Source organism: Carya illinoinensis, chromosome 3, assembly GCF_018687715.1.
Source record: "Carya illinoinensis cultivar Pawnee chromosome 3, C.illinoinensisPawnee_v1, whole genome shotgun sequence".
Lineage (NCBI taxonomy): Eukaryota > Viridiplantae > Streptophyta > Magnoliopsida > Fagales > Juglandaceae > Carya > Carya illinoinensis.
In genome coordinates, this window is record NC_056754.1 from 29,518,681 (window position 1) to 29,535,986 (window position 17,306).

The following is a 17,306-nucleotide window of genomic DNA, read 5'->3' on the forward strand; positions in this document are numbered from 1 at the left end:
TTTTATCATCTCCAACACGCCATATTAGACCTTCCTTAGTGATATTAATAGAAGAACTTATGCTTCTCCAATAGAAAGAAGGTCTTGACCCTAATTGAGCTTCAAGAATAGAACTATTAGGGAGGTATTTGGCTTTGTAGATTTTGGCAATTAGAGAATTTGGATTGATGAGCATCCTCCAAACATGTTTGTCTAGTAGAGCTAAGTTGAGACTTAACTCCCAAAACCAAGACCACCATTTGTTTTACCATAACTTATAATTCCAGCTTTTCTAGTATAGTTTGGAGTTGTTAAACATTTTGCACAATACTTTTGCAATAAAAACACACTCATGGTATCTGTAAGAATGACTTGAATAACAGCCTTGATCAATATTTCTTTCCCAAATTGTGAGAGAAACTTAATTTTTCAGTTTTCAACCCTCTTATCACCTCTCCAATAATTCCTTGAAAAACTATCATTTTTTTTTTTAATCGACCAATGAGATATGGAAGGCCTAAGTGTTTCTTCATATTTGAAAAAGCTCGTAAACCAGCAACTTGCATGATATATTACCTTGTTTGTTGCTTAGTGTTCCTATATGTTATTATATTATGTATGGTAGTAATACTATCAAGTTTACCTATACCAAACTATTATTCTATTTATATTATACTATACGTATATTATTTTATAATAATTAGCTCATACTAATATATTATTGAATTTAAATATACAAGTTCTATATTAGTATATATGATCAATATATAAATAATACACGTTTTTATAATATATGTACAATATCAGATTTGGAGTTGGAGGGGTAAAATCGAAATTGGAGTCGATGTCTATCCGGTGACACCCCTGACTCTGACCCGAAAAAAAAAAAAAACAAAAAAAAAACAAAAAAATCCAACTCTGACTTGTTGGTGCTTCGATTCCAACGGTGTGGAGTTGGATTATCATGACATCAATGATTGGGTTATGTAAATTCTCAATCCTAACAATAATCTGAATCTTATAATAAAAGAAATTTATCAATTTCAATTGTTAGCTGTTCTTGCTATGGATAATCTTTGATTTTTGAGAAATCAGATCATTTATGAGTTCCCTAGCATCACCACCGACCAATTTATCTCTAGAACCCTTAGATCTTATAGAGACCATATCAATGCTTGGGACTGGGAACTTTTAAATAGCAACCCCATCTGATCTCCCCTCACCAGAATACTTCTCAATCTGTTTGATATGGCAGTAAGGTCAAGTGGTAGTACAGCGGCAGCAATTTGTTGAGCACATGATGGTTCCTTAACATTTGTAGTAACGGATTTTTTAAGCAGCACCAATTTGAGCCAAAGAGAAGCCATGGCAACATTCCTAGGAGTTCAAGAAGCTCTTTCTCAACACCTTAGAAAGATCATCATTGAAGGGGATTCTCTAGTAACCATCAAAGCTATAAAGCAGCCTAAAAAAGCATTAGATTGGAAAATAGAAGGAATAGTTAGAGACACAAGATTCTTACTCCATGAATTTGAAAGCTGGATAGCTGTTAAAATACATCGAGCCCAAAATCGATACGCGTATTCTATTGCACAATAGTCAGCTTCTAACAACTTGTATAGAAGTATCCATCGAATGAAATTTACATAGTGCCAATTGGATTTCATAGTGGGAAGGATTCTCTCGTGTAATTATTTTAGACTACATAGTATATGTTTGTAAGTACTGTTTTATTAATGAAGTCTATTACTTGCAAAGAAAAAAAAAAGTTGAAATATGTAGTCATCTACTTTAAATTAGCCAATTGATAATTGATACTGATCTTGGTAGTCTCTACCTTAATGAGATATTTTCGAAGTCACATTTTCTCATAGTGCAATGGTGATCATTAGCCGATCTTCAGCGCCCGTCTAACTAGCACTTATCATACTAGGATTATTGCCTTCATAAAATTATCTAGTGAACGAAATAGTCCAATTTGGAAAGCAATCATGAAAGCATGCACGTGCTAACACAAATATAAATAATTAAATCTATTTTTTCCTTTCAACTTAAATATTTAGGACAGGTGGTGATTTGAGTATTTAAGCATAATTTGCAATGATACTGTGCACATTATTGTGATTTGAGCATTTAAGCATTTAAAACAAATATAGAATGGACGTTTGTTCTTCGATTATCTTTGTATAAAATGATACTGTGCAAATTATTGTCTTCAAAGTTGCATCCTTATTTAAAGTTTAAATAAATTTACTGACTGAGGAACTTTCTAAGCTAACAAACTGTCATTCTACAACCAGAAAATGCCAAATTAACCAACAATGCATCTCAGTTCTTAAGAGGGTAGCTAGCTTCCATCGCAATGCCACAAACACCTTGATTATCTGCAGTATCACGTGTCAACCTTATGTAACCCGATTCGCCCCAGCCAGTGCCCCATGAATTCTTTACTAGCCAGTACTTCATACCATTTTTTTCTCCATATCCTACTGCAGTGACTCCATGATTGAGCAGCTTTCCACACCTGTCAGTGAAGATACCCTGAGAGTACAGTTGAAATTCATAACCAGACGCATCTATGGCAACCGAGACAGGTTGGTTAGCAACTGCAGATTGTAGGCTTTTCTCATTATTCGCCGGAACGCTCTCATAGCCGCTTATTGTCACTACATGATCTTTTTCCTTTGCTTTGTCGCATGTGCCACTTGATGCTCTGTAAGGATATTCCTCTTCAGTGGTCAGTCCACCGGTCTCTTTTATGAATTCAAATGCTTTGTCCATGTATCCACCATTGCAGCCTTGACACTGAAGATCACAGTCCACAAGCTCTTGTTCTGACAAAGATATCAACTGCCCTGTTTTTATTTTGTTGATACCTTCCACAGCTGCCACTGAGGAGAATGCCCAACAACTTCCTGAATGAAAAGGTTGGGAACATTACAGCTTAATTTTCTGCAAATTTTGGGATTAAAAGCTGGCCAATTGACTTACCATAATCAAGATATTACTAGAATGTATAAAAACAATATTTATGTTGAAATTAGCACTCTGGAATCAAGACATTACCGGAATGTGTTAAAACAAAGTCATCATCACTATGTTTTTTTATTTATTTATTATAGTATGGCTGTTGTTAATGTTGTTGTTGTTACTATATTGTTACTGTTATTGTCAGAAAAGCTCAGACATTTATTCAAAATGGAGACAACTATTTTCCCATCTTCTAGGACGTAACTCTTAAATATTATATATAATGGCACAAAGTTATTCCAGTATAAATGAATTAGCTATAGAAGTGAACATCTAATACTTTAAAAGGTTTTTGAAAAGAAAAAGGAAAAAAGTTGTTAGTAGTCAATTCTCCTGATCACCTCTAATCACTTGAAGTTCAAGTTTCCTTCGAGAAAAAATACAAATTCCTACCACATTGGCCTTGATTCTTAATTGGAGTAACAGCGCCATTCTTTCTCCAATCCACTCTAGTTGGCAAATCCACATCTTTGCCATAACTGAAGTTTGTCTTTGAATGCCCCATAGATCTGAATCCCAAGTAGGTAGCTTTAAACTCCTCATTTGTAAGGTCTGCAAACTTATTGTCAGTGAGCTTGAATGACAAGTTCTGAGAGTTGGTGTAATCGATGAACTGGACGTTAAATTGGTAAATGCCAAAGCGCATTTCCCATTCCTGTTGACTCTTATATGTTCGACGATGCCGCTCCAGCCAACTTTCATACCTCTCTCTCATGGCTTTGGGGTCATACACTGGAGGCGTGTACTTCTCAGAAAGCGCCCTTAATGGTATCCATAGAATTAAAAGAATCAAAAGTACTGTCAAGGTGGCATTTTTTGACGCAGCAAGAACCTCCATGGCTGCTGGCTAGCTTGGAAATGTAGATGATAATGGTGAATGGAATATTGTGTATACAATATTTATAAATGAAAATAAAATATTAACACAATGAGTTAGGTTCCATGTTTAAATTGGCTACGTTTGGGCAATCCATTTTTTGAGATTGCTCATACATTTAAGGTGTTTTAGTTGTTTACTTTTTGTTCATGTCTTTGGTGCTTCTGATCAATTTTGACAAGGCAAGTTATTTGTGGTTCAATTTCCATGCATGGCTAACTTGTATGGGAGTAGAGGTGGTGGAGTGGATATATAGTTAATGTATGGCCATGCAAATCATCAAGCAATTTGAATCAATTTGGTCTTCCACTTGGCAAATTAAGTAGCTAGGCATCACCCTTCAAATACTAATAACATTATTTTTAGTGCACTCTATTTTACTAATGGTTTTCTTGCGTCAGTTTTTCTATCAATGTTGGTATATATGATATCTTAACGTAAATTATTTGATATATATATATATTTTTATAAAAGGATAAAATTTTATTGCTCAACAAGTCTTACAACATCATTGATTGAATACATGTTGGAATTTCTTCTAAACTTATGAAATCTTCTTGTAGAGATAATGCTTCCTGAGCAAGAATATGAGCAGCCTAATTAGCTTCTCTTCTTGTATAGACAACTAACTAAAAGACATAAGAATTAAGCAAAGTTATGGTATCCTCAATTAACCAACTTGCCTGGATTTTTCATTGAAAAATTATTCCCTACTTGTAAGGCATCTTCTTTCAATATAAATGATCAAATGCCCATTTCTTTATAGAAATTTGGAGCAACCATTACAACATAAGATTTAGCCACCCAAGGGTTTGCATATAGACTTCTAGGAGCACTAAGACAACCTATCACCTGGCCTTGTTCATCCTGAATGATCACACTTGTACCAATCTTTCCCTCGATCTCCTTATCAATCACAGCATCCCAATTGGCTTTTGTAACATTGATTAGGAGGCTTAGTCCATTTTTTATGGATCTATCCAATATTCTATTGATCAGAATTTTTGTGGTTCTTTGAATTTTTAAAAGCTAGCCAATCTTCTTTTTCTTTGTTGATGATGGAATTAGGATGTTTGAACTATTTTCCATGAATAAAATCATTTCTTCTGAACCATATCAACCTTGCTACTATTGTTGCTTCCTCTAGTTTGTCTTGTTGGAGAGTACTACAAAGTTTGCTCCAAATGTCCATAAAAGATTCACTTTGAAAACCCATCTTTTGAATTTTCTTGCTGCCTTGGCACTAGACATCTTGAGCTCCACCACAACTCCGAATCGCATGACCCACTAATTCTGGGTGAAGTTTTCAGATAGGGTAGAATTCATTCTCCACAATTTTCCTTTTGCAAAGATTAGAAAGGGTCAACAATGCATCTTGGCAAGCTTTCTATATGAACATCTTGACTACATTTAGAACTTTCAGCTTCCAAATTAGTTTCCAAACAAATTTTGCTCTTTTTTCATCAGAGTAACTCCCTTGACATCTAAGTTTAATATCTCTATGTAAATGATAGACACTTTTAATAGAAAAAATGCCATCCTTTGTATAGTGCCACACTAGACTATCATCTCTTCTCCCAATGCAAAGAGGAATATTTCGAATTAGATAAGCATCATGAGAGGAAAAAATGGTGTTCAACTTGTATTCCATCTGTTCATATCAATTTCAATGAGATCAGAAACCTTAGCATCTTCATTTGCATTCAAAATTGGTGACTGAATCATCAAAGAATGTGGCTTAGGAATCCATTTTTTTTTTTCCATATTCTGACTTGTCTTCCATTTTCTATCCCCCATATCAGACCCTTGTTAAGTAATTTTTACCCTGCAATGATACTTTCAAGTGTAGGATGGTTTGTTTTCCAAAGTAGCCTCCAATAGATCTTTGTTTGGAAAATATTTTTATTTTAAAACTTTAGTCGGTAAAGATTCAGGATTCTTTAGCATTCTCCAACTTTGTTTTGCCAATATGGCTAAAGCCTAAATTAAAGCTTTTAAAGTCTCGAAATCCACCCCCAGCCTTTTTTTCTAAGCCCTTCTATTCCCATTTTATTCGTTCAACTTTTGTATTTTCTCAAAATTTTCATTCTATCCCCATTGGTTCCATTCTATCCCCACCAATATTTTCTCAACATTTTGTTTGGCTTATGAGTAATCAAGGCAGATAATAGAAAGATGCCCATGGTCTAGGTTGAAATGGCTTGTAAAACTGCTTTCAACAGAATTTACTTCCTTGCAGTAGAAAAAAGCTTTGTTTTCTAGTTGAAAATATGAGCCCATTTTTTTTCTAATAAAGAATTAAAAGCTGAAAATTTAGATCTCCCTGCAGTAGCTGGAAGCCACAAGTGCTTCTCATAAGTTTCAGTTGATCTCACTCATGCTATTTGCACAATTGTACTCTTTATATTTGGTGGAGTGTTCCTACTAAAAAAGATAGAAGTCTTTTCTTTATTTAATATCAGCTCAAAGGCCCTCTCATATTGTTCCAAAATATATAAGACTCTACTCCATTCTAAAGAATTTGCTTTACAGAATAAGAGACTATTATCAACAAAGAATAGATGGATAATAGCGATTGGAGATCTTCTAATAGGCACACTTGAAATGCTAACAATATGCTCAGCTTGGTTTAGCAATGAAGTTAGAGCCTCAACACACATAATAAAGAGATATGGTGAAAGGGGATCTCCCTATCTTAGACCCCTTGAAGGTGAAAATGGGTCCTAATGTTCACCATTGATCAATATGGAATAAGAGATTGAGGAGATGCATTCCATAATAAGAGAAGTCTACCTGTGGGCAAATCCCATTTTGTTCATAACTGCTTCAAGAAACCTCCCTGAGATGAATGCACTTTGATTTGGGAAGATGATCATTGGCAGCACTTGTTTTAATCTGTTGGCAAGTACTTTGGCTACAATCTTGTAGAGTACATTGCATATGCCTCTAGGTCTATACTCCCTAACTCTTTTAGGCTCCTTAACTTTTGGAATGAGAGTAATGAAAGTGTCATTAATACTTCTGAGAGAGCCTTCTCCCTTGAGAAAATTGAGCTCAAAACTGCATACTTCCTTACCAAAATCCTCCCAATGAGTTGGATAGAATTGAGTAGGAAATCCATCAGGACAGGGAGAACTTAGGGGAGGCATTTGGAAAATAGCTTCTTTGAGTTCTAAATCAGATAAAAGCATGTTATTCATATCATTAGTAACTTTAGCATCCATATGGGCCAGGTAGCTGTCAATCTCTACAGGATTTGATGAATTAAATAGAATTTTAAAAGAATAAATAAAAATATCACCTATTTTGGATTGATCTTGGTGTAGCTCTCCATGTTGATCAATAATTTGATTGATGAAGTTTGCTTTCTTTCTTTAATTTGCATGCATGTGATAAAATGTAGTATTTATGTCCCAATGAGCCAACCACTGCTGCTTTGCTATTTGCTTCCACTTGAACTCCTCTTCTTCTAATAAATTCTCTACTTCACTATGCAATTGCTTTATAGTACTCACTTGTTTATCATCTGCTGAGTCTTGCAAGTGTGATATTCTCTTCATTCTATCTCTAATTACACCTAAAGTCTTCTTATTACAACATTGGTTCCATTTTTGCAATACTTCTTTACAATGCTGAATTTTGCCATATATATCAAGCCTACCTCTAAAAGCACCATGGCCTTTCTTCCATGCTTCCTTTCTAATCTTCGAGCAATCTTCCTTCAAATTCCAAGAGGCTTCATATCTGAACAAAAAGGTCTTTGTCCTCAAATTCTTCTCCTTTCTTCCAACTACAAGAAAGAGGAGATTATGATTAGATATGACAGCAGGTAATACAGTACATAGAGAATCTAAAAAACTTTGGTGCTTCTCTAGATTTGCAACAGCTCTATTAAGTTTCTCCTTAGTAAAACCTTTATCTCTTCTATTATTAATCTATGTAAACTTAGGCCCCTTAGTATAAATATCACTAAGTGCACAAAACTCTAAAGCCTCATGAAAATTTTCCATTTGTTTGTATGGTCTTAGAGCATCTCCCACTTTTTCTAATTGACATTTTATTTCATTAAAATCCTCCACACGTAGCCATGGAATATTAGTGACAGGCCTAATATAATTTTGAAGATTTCAACTAGATTCCCTCTTAAAAGTATCAGCATGTCCATAGAGTCCAGTAAACATCCTTGAAGTCCTTGCTACTGGTTCCTTAACTCCAACACTAATATGCAAAGTAGAAAAGTTTATAAGATTTACTTCCAATTCCTTCTTTCATAAAAGACCCAGCCCACCACTGCTTCCTTTACTATCTACTACAAAACAACAATTATAATTCAATCTAGCTCTAACGTCCTCCATTCTTCTTTTATTGCATTTGGTTTCCATGAGAAAAACCAACTTAGGGGACTTTTCCTTAGTTAACAAACTAAGAATTTGAGTTGTCCAAGGATTCACAAACCCTTGACAGTTTCAACTTAAGAGACCTATTGATATTGGCATTAAGTTTTCATGATTCTCTCCATTAGTACTGATTAGCATTCCTCTCTTATTACTAGGGCCCTTAGAACAAGTCTCCATCTCATTATTAAAACTTCCCTTGAAGATTGATGATTGCCTTCTTTAAGGGTGTAAATTTTAACCTGTAAACCAAAAAACTGGCTCGGACCAATCCGAACCAGACCGGTTGTGCCGGTTTTAGACAAATTTAGTCCGGAACCAGTTTCATAAAATAGAAAACCGGTCGAAACCGGTCTGGTTTCGGTTTCGATCATTTCTAGACAGAACCGACCCGGACCAGACCTGTACTGTTAAATATATTTGTATTTATTTATTTATTCAATGTTATATATTATATATTATATATAGTTTTTATATATAATAAATAATAATATAAATTATAATTATATATAAGATAATGTTATTATAATTTATAAAATAAAATTTTAATCTTAAACATGAAAATTTAATTGATCATATGCTTTAAATATATAATATTATAAATATATATTATTTATTAATAACATTTTATCATAGATTCATAAGAAATAAGAACCAAAAAAGAAAGAAAATCACCCAATATTATTACTAAATTTTGATGGCCTAATACACTTAAAACTCTTTATATTTTTTTTGATAAGTATATAAGACATTAGTAAATGAATATAAATTATATATATTAGCATATAATTTATATAAAGTTATACTAAAGCTATACTAATAGCATAATTTTTTTACGTAGCAAATTTTTTTTTATATAGCAGTTTTTTTTATAGCATAATTTTTTGACATAGCAGTTTTTTTTAAGCAGATTTTTTATGATAAATATATATTTTATTAAAATCGAAAAACAGGACCGAAAACCGGTAAAACTGGAGTATCGGTTTATGAGGGTAACTAATGCGTAATCGGTTTTAAAAAATGTAAAACCGGTGGCTACCGATTCGGTCCTAAATTTTGTCTAAAACTGGACCGGTTACACCCCTAGCCTTCTTTTACTCCCTTTTTATCAAATCTAACCTCACCTATATCCATGTCTTTCTAGCCCTTCTTTTCCACGTAGTATGCTGCTTCATTGAATGATTAACAATAACTGCAGGGGTATATTCAACATTCTAAGCTAGCTCGTTCGGTATGATATTATTGATGGCATTCAAATTAGATTCCATATCTATGGCAATTAATCCATGATCCTTATTTAGCACTAGATCTGCAATCTCCTTAAGCAAAGCCTCGTTACAAATACTATTTTCTTTAGTAATAAAGGGTCCCCCCCCTCTCTCTTTCTCAAAAAAGAACATTAGCTACAGTTTTGCAAGTTTCCTAATAGATGTCTCTTCCTTAGCTAAAATTGATTCCTTGCCAAAAGAAATTCAACTTGCTGATGTCCATTCTGGGAATTTGAGCAACACCTACCTTCTCTCTTTTCTTGTTTATCACTCACTCCAGGTTTCGTAGTAATAACTCTCAAGCATACCACATAAAAGAAGTAGAGTCAATCATTTTTTTATATAAATATCATATTTATTTATTTATTTTTAAATAATACATGACACTTATACACTCTCCATAATTATAAATAGTATTTCTCTATTTAAAATGATGGAATTGGCCAGCCCAAGTATGGGCCAAAATTGAGCTTTCCAGAGTGGATAAAATATAAATCCTTTTGTGTAGTCTCATTTCACGATGTTAGTCTAGGTTGTATGTGTGAATGATCTGCTGCAATTTTATACCGTCGAGGTATTGGTAATCGACCTCCAACCGTCCCATGTTTTGCTTCTGTGATGTTTGTTGCTTGCGGTCATCTACTTACCTCATGGGCCACAATATGTATTGGTCTAGAAATATACCTTATAATGGGCCTTTAAAATCAATAGGCCTAAAATTAGACCAACGTGGGTCGTAATTATGTGCCAACTATGGGCCAAAATTGAGCTTTAATTCAGAGTGAGGACGATCGCCCTTAGTGATTACACCATGGATTGGATAGGAGTACTCGATGGTTGCTAAATGGATAAGATGCTTAATAAAAGAAGAAATAAAATGACACCAAGGGTATAAAAGGAGAAATATGGAAAATACTTTATCTTCCGATAAAGCATCCCGACAGTGTATCCCAATAAAAAATTTTAATTTTTTTTATTTAGTGAATAAAAAAGTATTTTTTTAATAAAATTGTGAATTTTTTATTTTTTTAAGGTGATTAAAAAATATATATGAAAAAATAAAAATAAAAATAAAAACAAGATTGCACTCATTAGGAGATTCTCTCGATGATAGTTGTAGAATCACTTGAGAGATATATGATAGGTATGAGAGATTCTGCAAAAATGTTCTGATACCATATTAAATTACCACTTATTCTAAAATTTAATTTGATAGGAAGAAATCATTTTAATTATTGTTAAGAACTTAAGTCGGTGGAAAGTTATACGTTTTCTTATTTAAAATATATTTTAGCACTCCCTCTTGTTATGTGAAATCAACATGTAAAATATTTATAGGAAACTTACATAAAGACAAGGCAAGATAAAATTTCTTGATAATTAAGAAATTCAAATTCTTAATAAGGTTAAAGTAGTCCTGATTAGGTGGAGGCAAGCTGATGAAGGAGGGGGAGGGACAGACCTGCAGAGGTGGAGGAAGTCAGCAGAAGGGACTTTTAAAGCTGATTTCAATGCTGCTATTGATGATCAAAAGAAGCTAGTTGGATTGAGAGTTATTATCCGAGATTGAGAAGGTCAGATTGTTGCAGCCTTTTGTGATCAAGTGAAGATGGCAGCTGATTCTGCAATGGCAGAGAGTTTAGCTTTGAGGAAAGCTGTAACACTGTGTTCAGATTTAGAGTACCTTAATAAGGTGATATTTGAAGGAGATGCTCTAGTAATTGTGAATGCAAGAAATAAAGATGAAGAACTCTGGACTTGGTATGGGCAAGTGTTAGAGGATGTAAAGCTGTTTTTCAAAATTATGTTACATTGGAAAGCAGCTTTTATTCGTAGATCTAGTAATGTGGTTGCTATCCTATTAGCCAAGCAAGTTTTATCTATGGATGGTTGTAAAGTTTACTTAGAACTTAGAAGAGGGTCCTTCTGTGATAGAGGACTTGGTGTCTTCTGATATGCTATGTATCTGATTGTTTTTATTAATAAAATGTTATGCAGTTTAGTCATCTGATTAAAATATTAATCAAGTTCTGGATTAATCTTCAGATCATCCACTCTAAATTGAAGTGTCCACATCCTTAACTCGTCTACAAAATGTATATTTATTTGTTTAAATAAATAATTTTTCTCACTTACGTACCCCAACCCTACCCTGGGAGAAAAATGTGTATGCATGGTATCTATACGCACATGCAAGAGGGAGAGGGAGGGAGGGAGAGGGAGAGAGAGCAGCAATTGAAATATCTTATAGATAATTCATAAAAAAAAAAATATATATTTTATAGATACGAAGATGCATAAATTGTATTATCTCAACATTCAAATACCATTCAAACATGACAAACATTTTTCAAACTCAAATTTTTAAATTTTTAACTTTTTCATCTAATTATTACTTGATCATTATAACTTTTCAAAACTTTCAAACCAAACATAAAAAACAGTTCAACTTTTTTAATTTTCAAAACAGAATTAATATTAAAAAATAATATTTTAATACCCTTTTAACTTTATAATTATATTAATCAGCTTTTTCTCTTATCTTTTCCAAAATCTCATAAAAATTTTAAGTCAAATCATTTTATTATTATTCACAAATTATCTCATTAATATTAATAAATTTATCATCTCATCACATCTCATATGTTATAACTAAACGAGGCCTAATTCATGTTGGGATTATTATGTATGTAAAAATTTTGTCTTAAAAACCTTTTGCACGAAGTTTTTATCCACAACAATATCTACAAAGTGTTGTAGTGGATATTAAGCTATGTGAAGTTTTTTCTTTTTTTGCCTCGTTTTTTATTTTTTGTTTGTCATAATTATTTTAATACAAACTTCGAGCGAATTCTTCAAGAATCTTCCATTTACTATATATATATATATATTCACCAATGTTTTAAGATGGTTTTGAAGGTAAATTATAGAAACCGAGGCAAAAATAGCATAGATCTATGGATATCAATAATGATTGATATCCATATTAAGATCTTTGCTATTTTACAAAGCTTATTTGTTATTATTGTAAGTCATTATTTTGATCAAAAGATGATATATGGCGACTCATGGCGATGCAAAGCCTTATCATGTAGCAAGGGGGCCGGATATATAGAGGGGGATTGTCTTTTATTTGGATGCACAAAAACGCAATGGGACTAAAGTGGCGGTAACAAAGCCAAGTGGAGGTTGATTTCACTAATTAAATAAAATATTAGCGACTTTCTAGTAATACCGTCGAGTCCCAACCCCCTCCTAGCTGTACGTAATTGTCCATGCAATCTCCCCACCCCTAATGTCACCCCACTTCACAAACACACAGATACTCTTACCATTTATTCTAGTTTTAAATCTGATGATACAAAGTATGTAGCTAGAGCCCATAATTTGACATGTTTCTTCTTGTTGATGTTGTTGCTATACTTGTGGCTCTCTCCCCTCTAACATCCTTCTCTGCTTTCGTGTATTCATATGATTCTTTGTGAGAGATTATCATTTGGTTATTTCGGTTTTCTTCCTATTGTCTGGTAATTTTCTTTCCCAATTGAGGTCTCGCTTTCTCTTTGTTTTTCATTTGGTTATTTCGGTTTTCTTCCTATTGTCTGGTAATTTTCTTTCCAATTGAGGTCTCCCTTTCTCTCTGTTTTGCTTTTAGACGTGTAGTACGAATATTTGGTTGAGTTTATATATGAAACATTCATAAACATCAAAGATTGTTCCCATTGAATTCAGTTTTGTGAGCTTGTGGTTTGAGCCATTTGTTGTTTTCCTTTCGTATCGTTTGTAATGGCACAATTGCCTCCAAAAATCCCAAACATGTCATTAAATTGGCATGAGTTTCCACACCAAAAAGTGCCTTCAATGGGGAGTTCAACACCAGATCTTTCTACAACTAATTATATGAATACCCGCACCACCACCTCTTCCTCCCATAACCCTTCTTGGGTCGATGAGTTTCTCGACTTCTCGGCAGCTAGACGGGGTTCCCACCGAAGATCCATAAGCGACTCGATAACCTACCTCGAGGCGCCAACCCTAGAGGAATGTCGTGAGTCGGGTGCCCCACCGAAGCATGGGACTACTAACAATGAGTTTGATAGATTTGATGATGAACAATTCATGACCATGTTCACTGAAGAAATATCTACAGCCCTGGCCCCTACCATGTCATCCTCGAACCCCTCCTCGCCGTCCGATCATAACAGCATTAACGATGAAAAAGAAATACATGAACAAGAGCCGAAGCAGCAGCAGCAGCTAAAGAATGAATCTGAGGAGGAGGAGGAAAGCCAATGCAATTCAGGGATACAAACTCCCCCTAACGCCATTGCCAGCGCATCTAATGATAAGATAACTGACCCCAAGAGGGTCAAGAGGTAATCAAGCAATCACATTTTCAATCTAAGTGTCGTATATATATAATGATTTACCTTTTTAACAACATTCAATGGGCATGTTATATACATGCAACTTAAATTACATCCTTAACAAGCTGAGTGGTAAATTAACAGACTTGTCTATATATTTTATAAAGAATCCTTTTTTTTTTTTAATAATTTAATTACGCAATAAAACACAACAATGTTGTCATAATTATTTGTTTCTCCACATTTCTTTCTGGGTTGCATTAGAATCCTAGCAAACAGACAATCTGCTCAGAGATCAAGGGTGAGGAAGCTACAATACATATCAGAGCTTGAGCGTAGTGTCAATTCATTACAAGTAGGTGATTTATGATCTAAGGATTTTCTATCAGAGATTGAGATTTCTATTATATTACATTGTTAAAACTGTCCTCATTTTCGATCTTGATTATTTCCTTTCTTTTTTTGGCTATCGAAGGCCGAGGTTTCAGTGCTTTCACCACGGGTTGCTTTTTTAGACCATCAACGTTTGCTTCTAAATGTTGATAACAGTGCTCTTAAGCAAAGAATCGCCGCCCTTGCGCAAGATAAGATTTTCAAAGATGGTAAGTGTTTACTTAATTATCCAATTAATATGGATCTATTTTCAAGCAACATTTTCATAATGGAATCAAGTGGGTGTTCACATGTCAAGAATATATGCATATACATATACACATACATATACATATACATACACACACACACACACACATATATATATATATTATATATTCTATTTCCCAGCCTAGCACCGGATTTGAATCCAAGTCAAATTTGTTTTTTCGGTTGCCGGCCTTCGTTTTTGTTAGAAAGAATATATTCTTTATGGCATGCAGGTTCTTGTCTGAGATTTTTTATCACGAATTGACATGTTGTTTTGGTTTGCATTTCTAAGTCCATTTATGCCTAAGATGCTTCATTTAGTTTTTCAAGCAATTACTCCCTAGAGCAATTAGGTATCATGTATAATGATAAATAAAAAATAAAAACCATTATAGATGGACTCCATGTCCATGAAACCTGCCAACACCTCTTTAATCCATGGAAAGTTTGAACTAATTACACCATTTTGTAAGAAAATACAACCAAAAGCACGTAGCTAGGCATATTGGGTTTATCTTCTAGGAAGTTGTCCAAGGATCATTTTATTTTTTTACACCACATGCATGATTTACTATATATTCATTGAATGCCACAGTTTCCCATTGGTTTTCAGATAATTATAAGCATGTTCTTGAAAAGTACTAAATGTGCAAATTTCAAACAGCTTTGAGAGGATAGGAAAAGTGATTGGAGAGTCAAGTTATGCATGCATAAGCGCACGCTTTTTTATGTGTTTAATTTTATATGCATGTCTTTAGTCAGAAAATCTTGAATGTGTTACATTTGTAAACAATGCATGCAGCTCATCAAGAAGCACTGAAGAGGGAAATTGAGAGACTGAGGCAAGTGTATCACCAGCAAAACCTCAAGAAGATGGAAAATGTTGCACCATCATCTCAACCTCAATCTGATGCCAAGCCTTCAATCGAGAAAGAGCATCTTGTCAATCATGTTTAACCTTAGACTACATTTAAAATGGCCATTTACACAGGAAAAAATGAAAATCTGATCCTATCATTTTCTAATAGGAGGAAAAGACCATCAAACGGACATTTTCTAGGGTACTTACTATCTTACTTGTCCCAAAAAACTGTTGGCTGATCTTTCTTTATAAGCTTGACCATGTGAGTGTTTATTGGGACTGATTCACATTCTGGGTGGGGAGGGATTTGGTGTCCTCTGCAGATAACCAGCACAATCACGTGATACGTTTGCTTTTAAGAATGAGACCCCTCAAAGGTTGCGTGATTGGACTGCAGGAGAGAACATATTGACATGTGAGGAAGGGGAAAAAAAACAAAACCAGAAACAAAAACAAAAGATTGTATTGCTAATTTCCAAAAATTATAATGGAGGGGTTTTGTGATGATTCCTCAACTATTGAATAATTCATTCGTACGTTCTTTTATTGTTATTGTTCTTATTTGTTTACGTATAATTCTTGGAAGACTAAGCATGGTAGGTTCTGTGGAAGAAAAATTCTATTTACAATCTCAAGTGGATATTGTATATACAGACTTTTTACTAAATGAGAAAAAGTATAATTTTACGAGAGATATTTTTATAATTTTAAATAGTTTTAAAGATAAAATCACCTAAACTTATATTGTAATTCTCAAATGAGAACTACAAGTAGCATTAATTTTTTTAGTATTTTCTTGAATGTATATCAAACTTTATTTGTCACGCTGATCTACAATTGAAAAATGTGTTTGTAAATATCCATTTTTCATTGTAAATAGTTCGTTAAAAAATGAATTCTGAAACTCAACTCTGAAACTAAATACATGGCTGAGGAGGTGGGCCTTACCATGCCCCCAACCTCATCATAATTATCCTAACCCGGAACTGTAGCGGATTGGCCCAAGTGAACCATCTCAGGGCTATGGTAGGGAAAAACAAACCTGAATGTAATTTGTTAAGAGTTTTGCTACATACAAGCACAGTCGTGTATTAATCTGTACACCAATATTGATTTATTCATACTTAAAATTTAAATTAACACTGTTTTCAATAAAATCTACTTTTTGACCAATCACATCATATTAGTGCACAGATTAGTACACAATTATGCTTGCAACTATATTTTTCCATTTGTTAATAGTTGCTTGCTCTAAGTTTTTTAAACTAGAATTACCAATTAAAAAAAAAATACAAACTAAAGACTAGTCTCACTTTTTCTAAGAGTGGAAACGTAAGCCTAAGTGGTCATTATGAGCGGGCCATGTAGAGGCCCAAAACAAGAACAAAAAGCCTTGGCCCATACCTTATACATGTTGTTTTGGACTCTTGAGGGTTTAAAGGCTATGGGTTGAGACTCTTACACAAGACCCACACTAGAAGTATCATACTCAATGGTGAAAACTTTAGTGAAGTGTGGCAACCTCAACAATGGAGGATTGCTAGTAGCAGCTTTTAACAACTTTAATGCAAAGCAGCCTTATCGCTCCTACAAAAAGTTTTTTTCTTCAATAAATCTGTTGTTGGAGGAGCTGCTTTAGAGCCATATCCTCTAATGAACTTCCTATAGTAGCCTATTATTCCTAAAAATCCTCTTAAGGATTTCAAGGTTTTAGGAATAGACCATTAACCATAGCTACAGTCTTTGCTGGATCTGTTGTACCCCTTTTCCAAATATAATATGGCCCAAATATTCAATCTCAAGCACTCCAATCTTGCACTTGGACATCTTGGCATAAAGAGTATGTTGTTTCAATGTACTTAAAACAGTCTTCACATGCAACAAATG

General features: G+C 33.9%; 2 protein-coding genes across 3 annotated transcripts; one reads left to right on the forward strand and one right to left on the reverse strand.

The window, feature by feature from the left end:
• Nucleotides 1–2,132: 2,132 nt before the first annotated feature.
• Nucleotides 2,133–3,906, reverse strand: LOC122304068 (ervatamin-B-like). Its single transcript, XM_043116107.1, has 2 exons — nucleotides 3,403–3,906; nucleotides 2,133–2,894 (listed from the first exon to the last, which is right to left on the reverse strand). Exons 1-2 carry the CDS (start codon nucleotides 3,845–3,847, stop codon nucleotides 2,308–2,310), a joined length of 1,032 nt encoding a protein of 343 aa, XP_042972041.1. The 5' UTR covers nucleotides 3,848–3,906; the 3' UTR covers nucleotides 2,133–2,307.
• Nucleotides 3,907–12,844: 8,938 nt separating this feature from the next.
• Nucleotides 12,845–15,937, forward strand: LOC122305694 (basic leucine zipper 61-like). 2 transcript variants are annotated; one of them, XM_043118259.1, is made up of 5 exons: nucleotides 12,845–13,097; nucleotides 13,175–13,924; nucleotides 14,180–14,270; nucleotides 14,391–14,517; nucleotides 15,360–15,937. In XM_043118259.1, the coding sequence occupies exons 2-5, from the start codon at nucleotides 13,335–13,337 to the stop codon at nucleotides 15,512–15,514; spliced, it is 963 nt and encodes a 320-aa protein (XP_042974193.1). In that variant the 5' UTR covers nucleotides 12,845–13,097; nucleotides 13,175–13,334; the 3' UTR covers nucleotides 15,515–15,937. The 2 variants fall into 2 exon arrangements, with proteins under 2 accessions (XP_042974193.1, XP_042974192.1); XM_043118258.1 differs by having other exon boundaries at nucleotides 12,845–13,924.
• The last annotated feature ends 1,369 nt before the right edge of the window (nucleotides 15,938–17,306 follow it).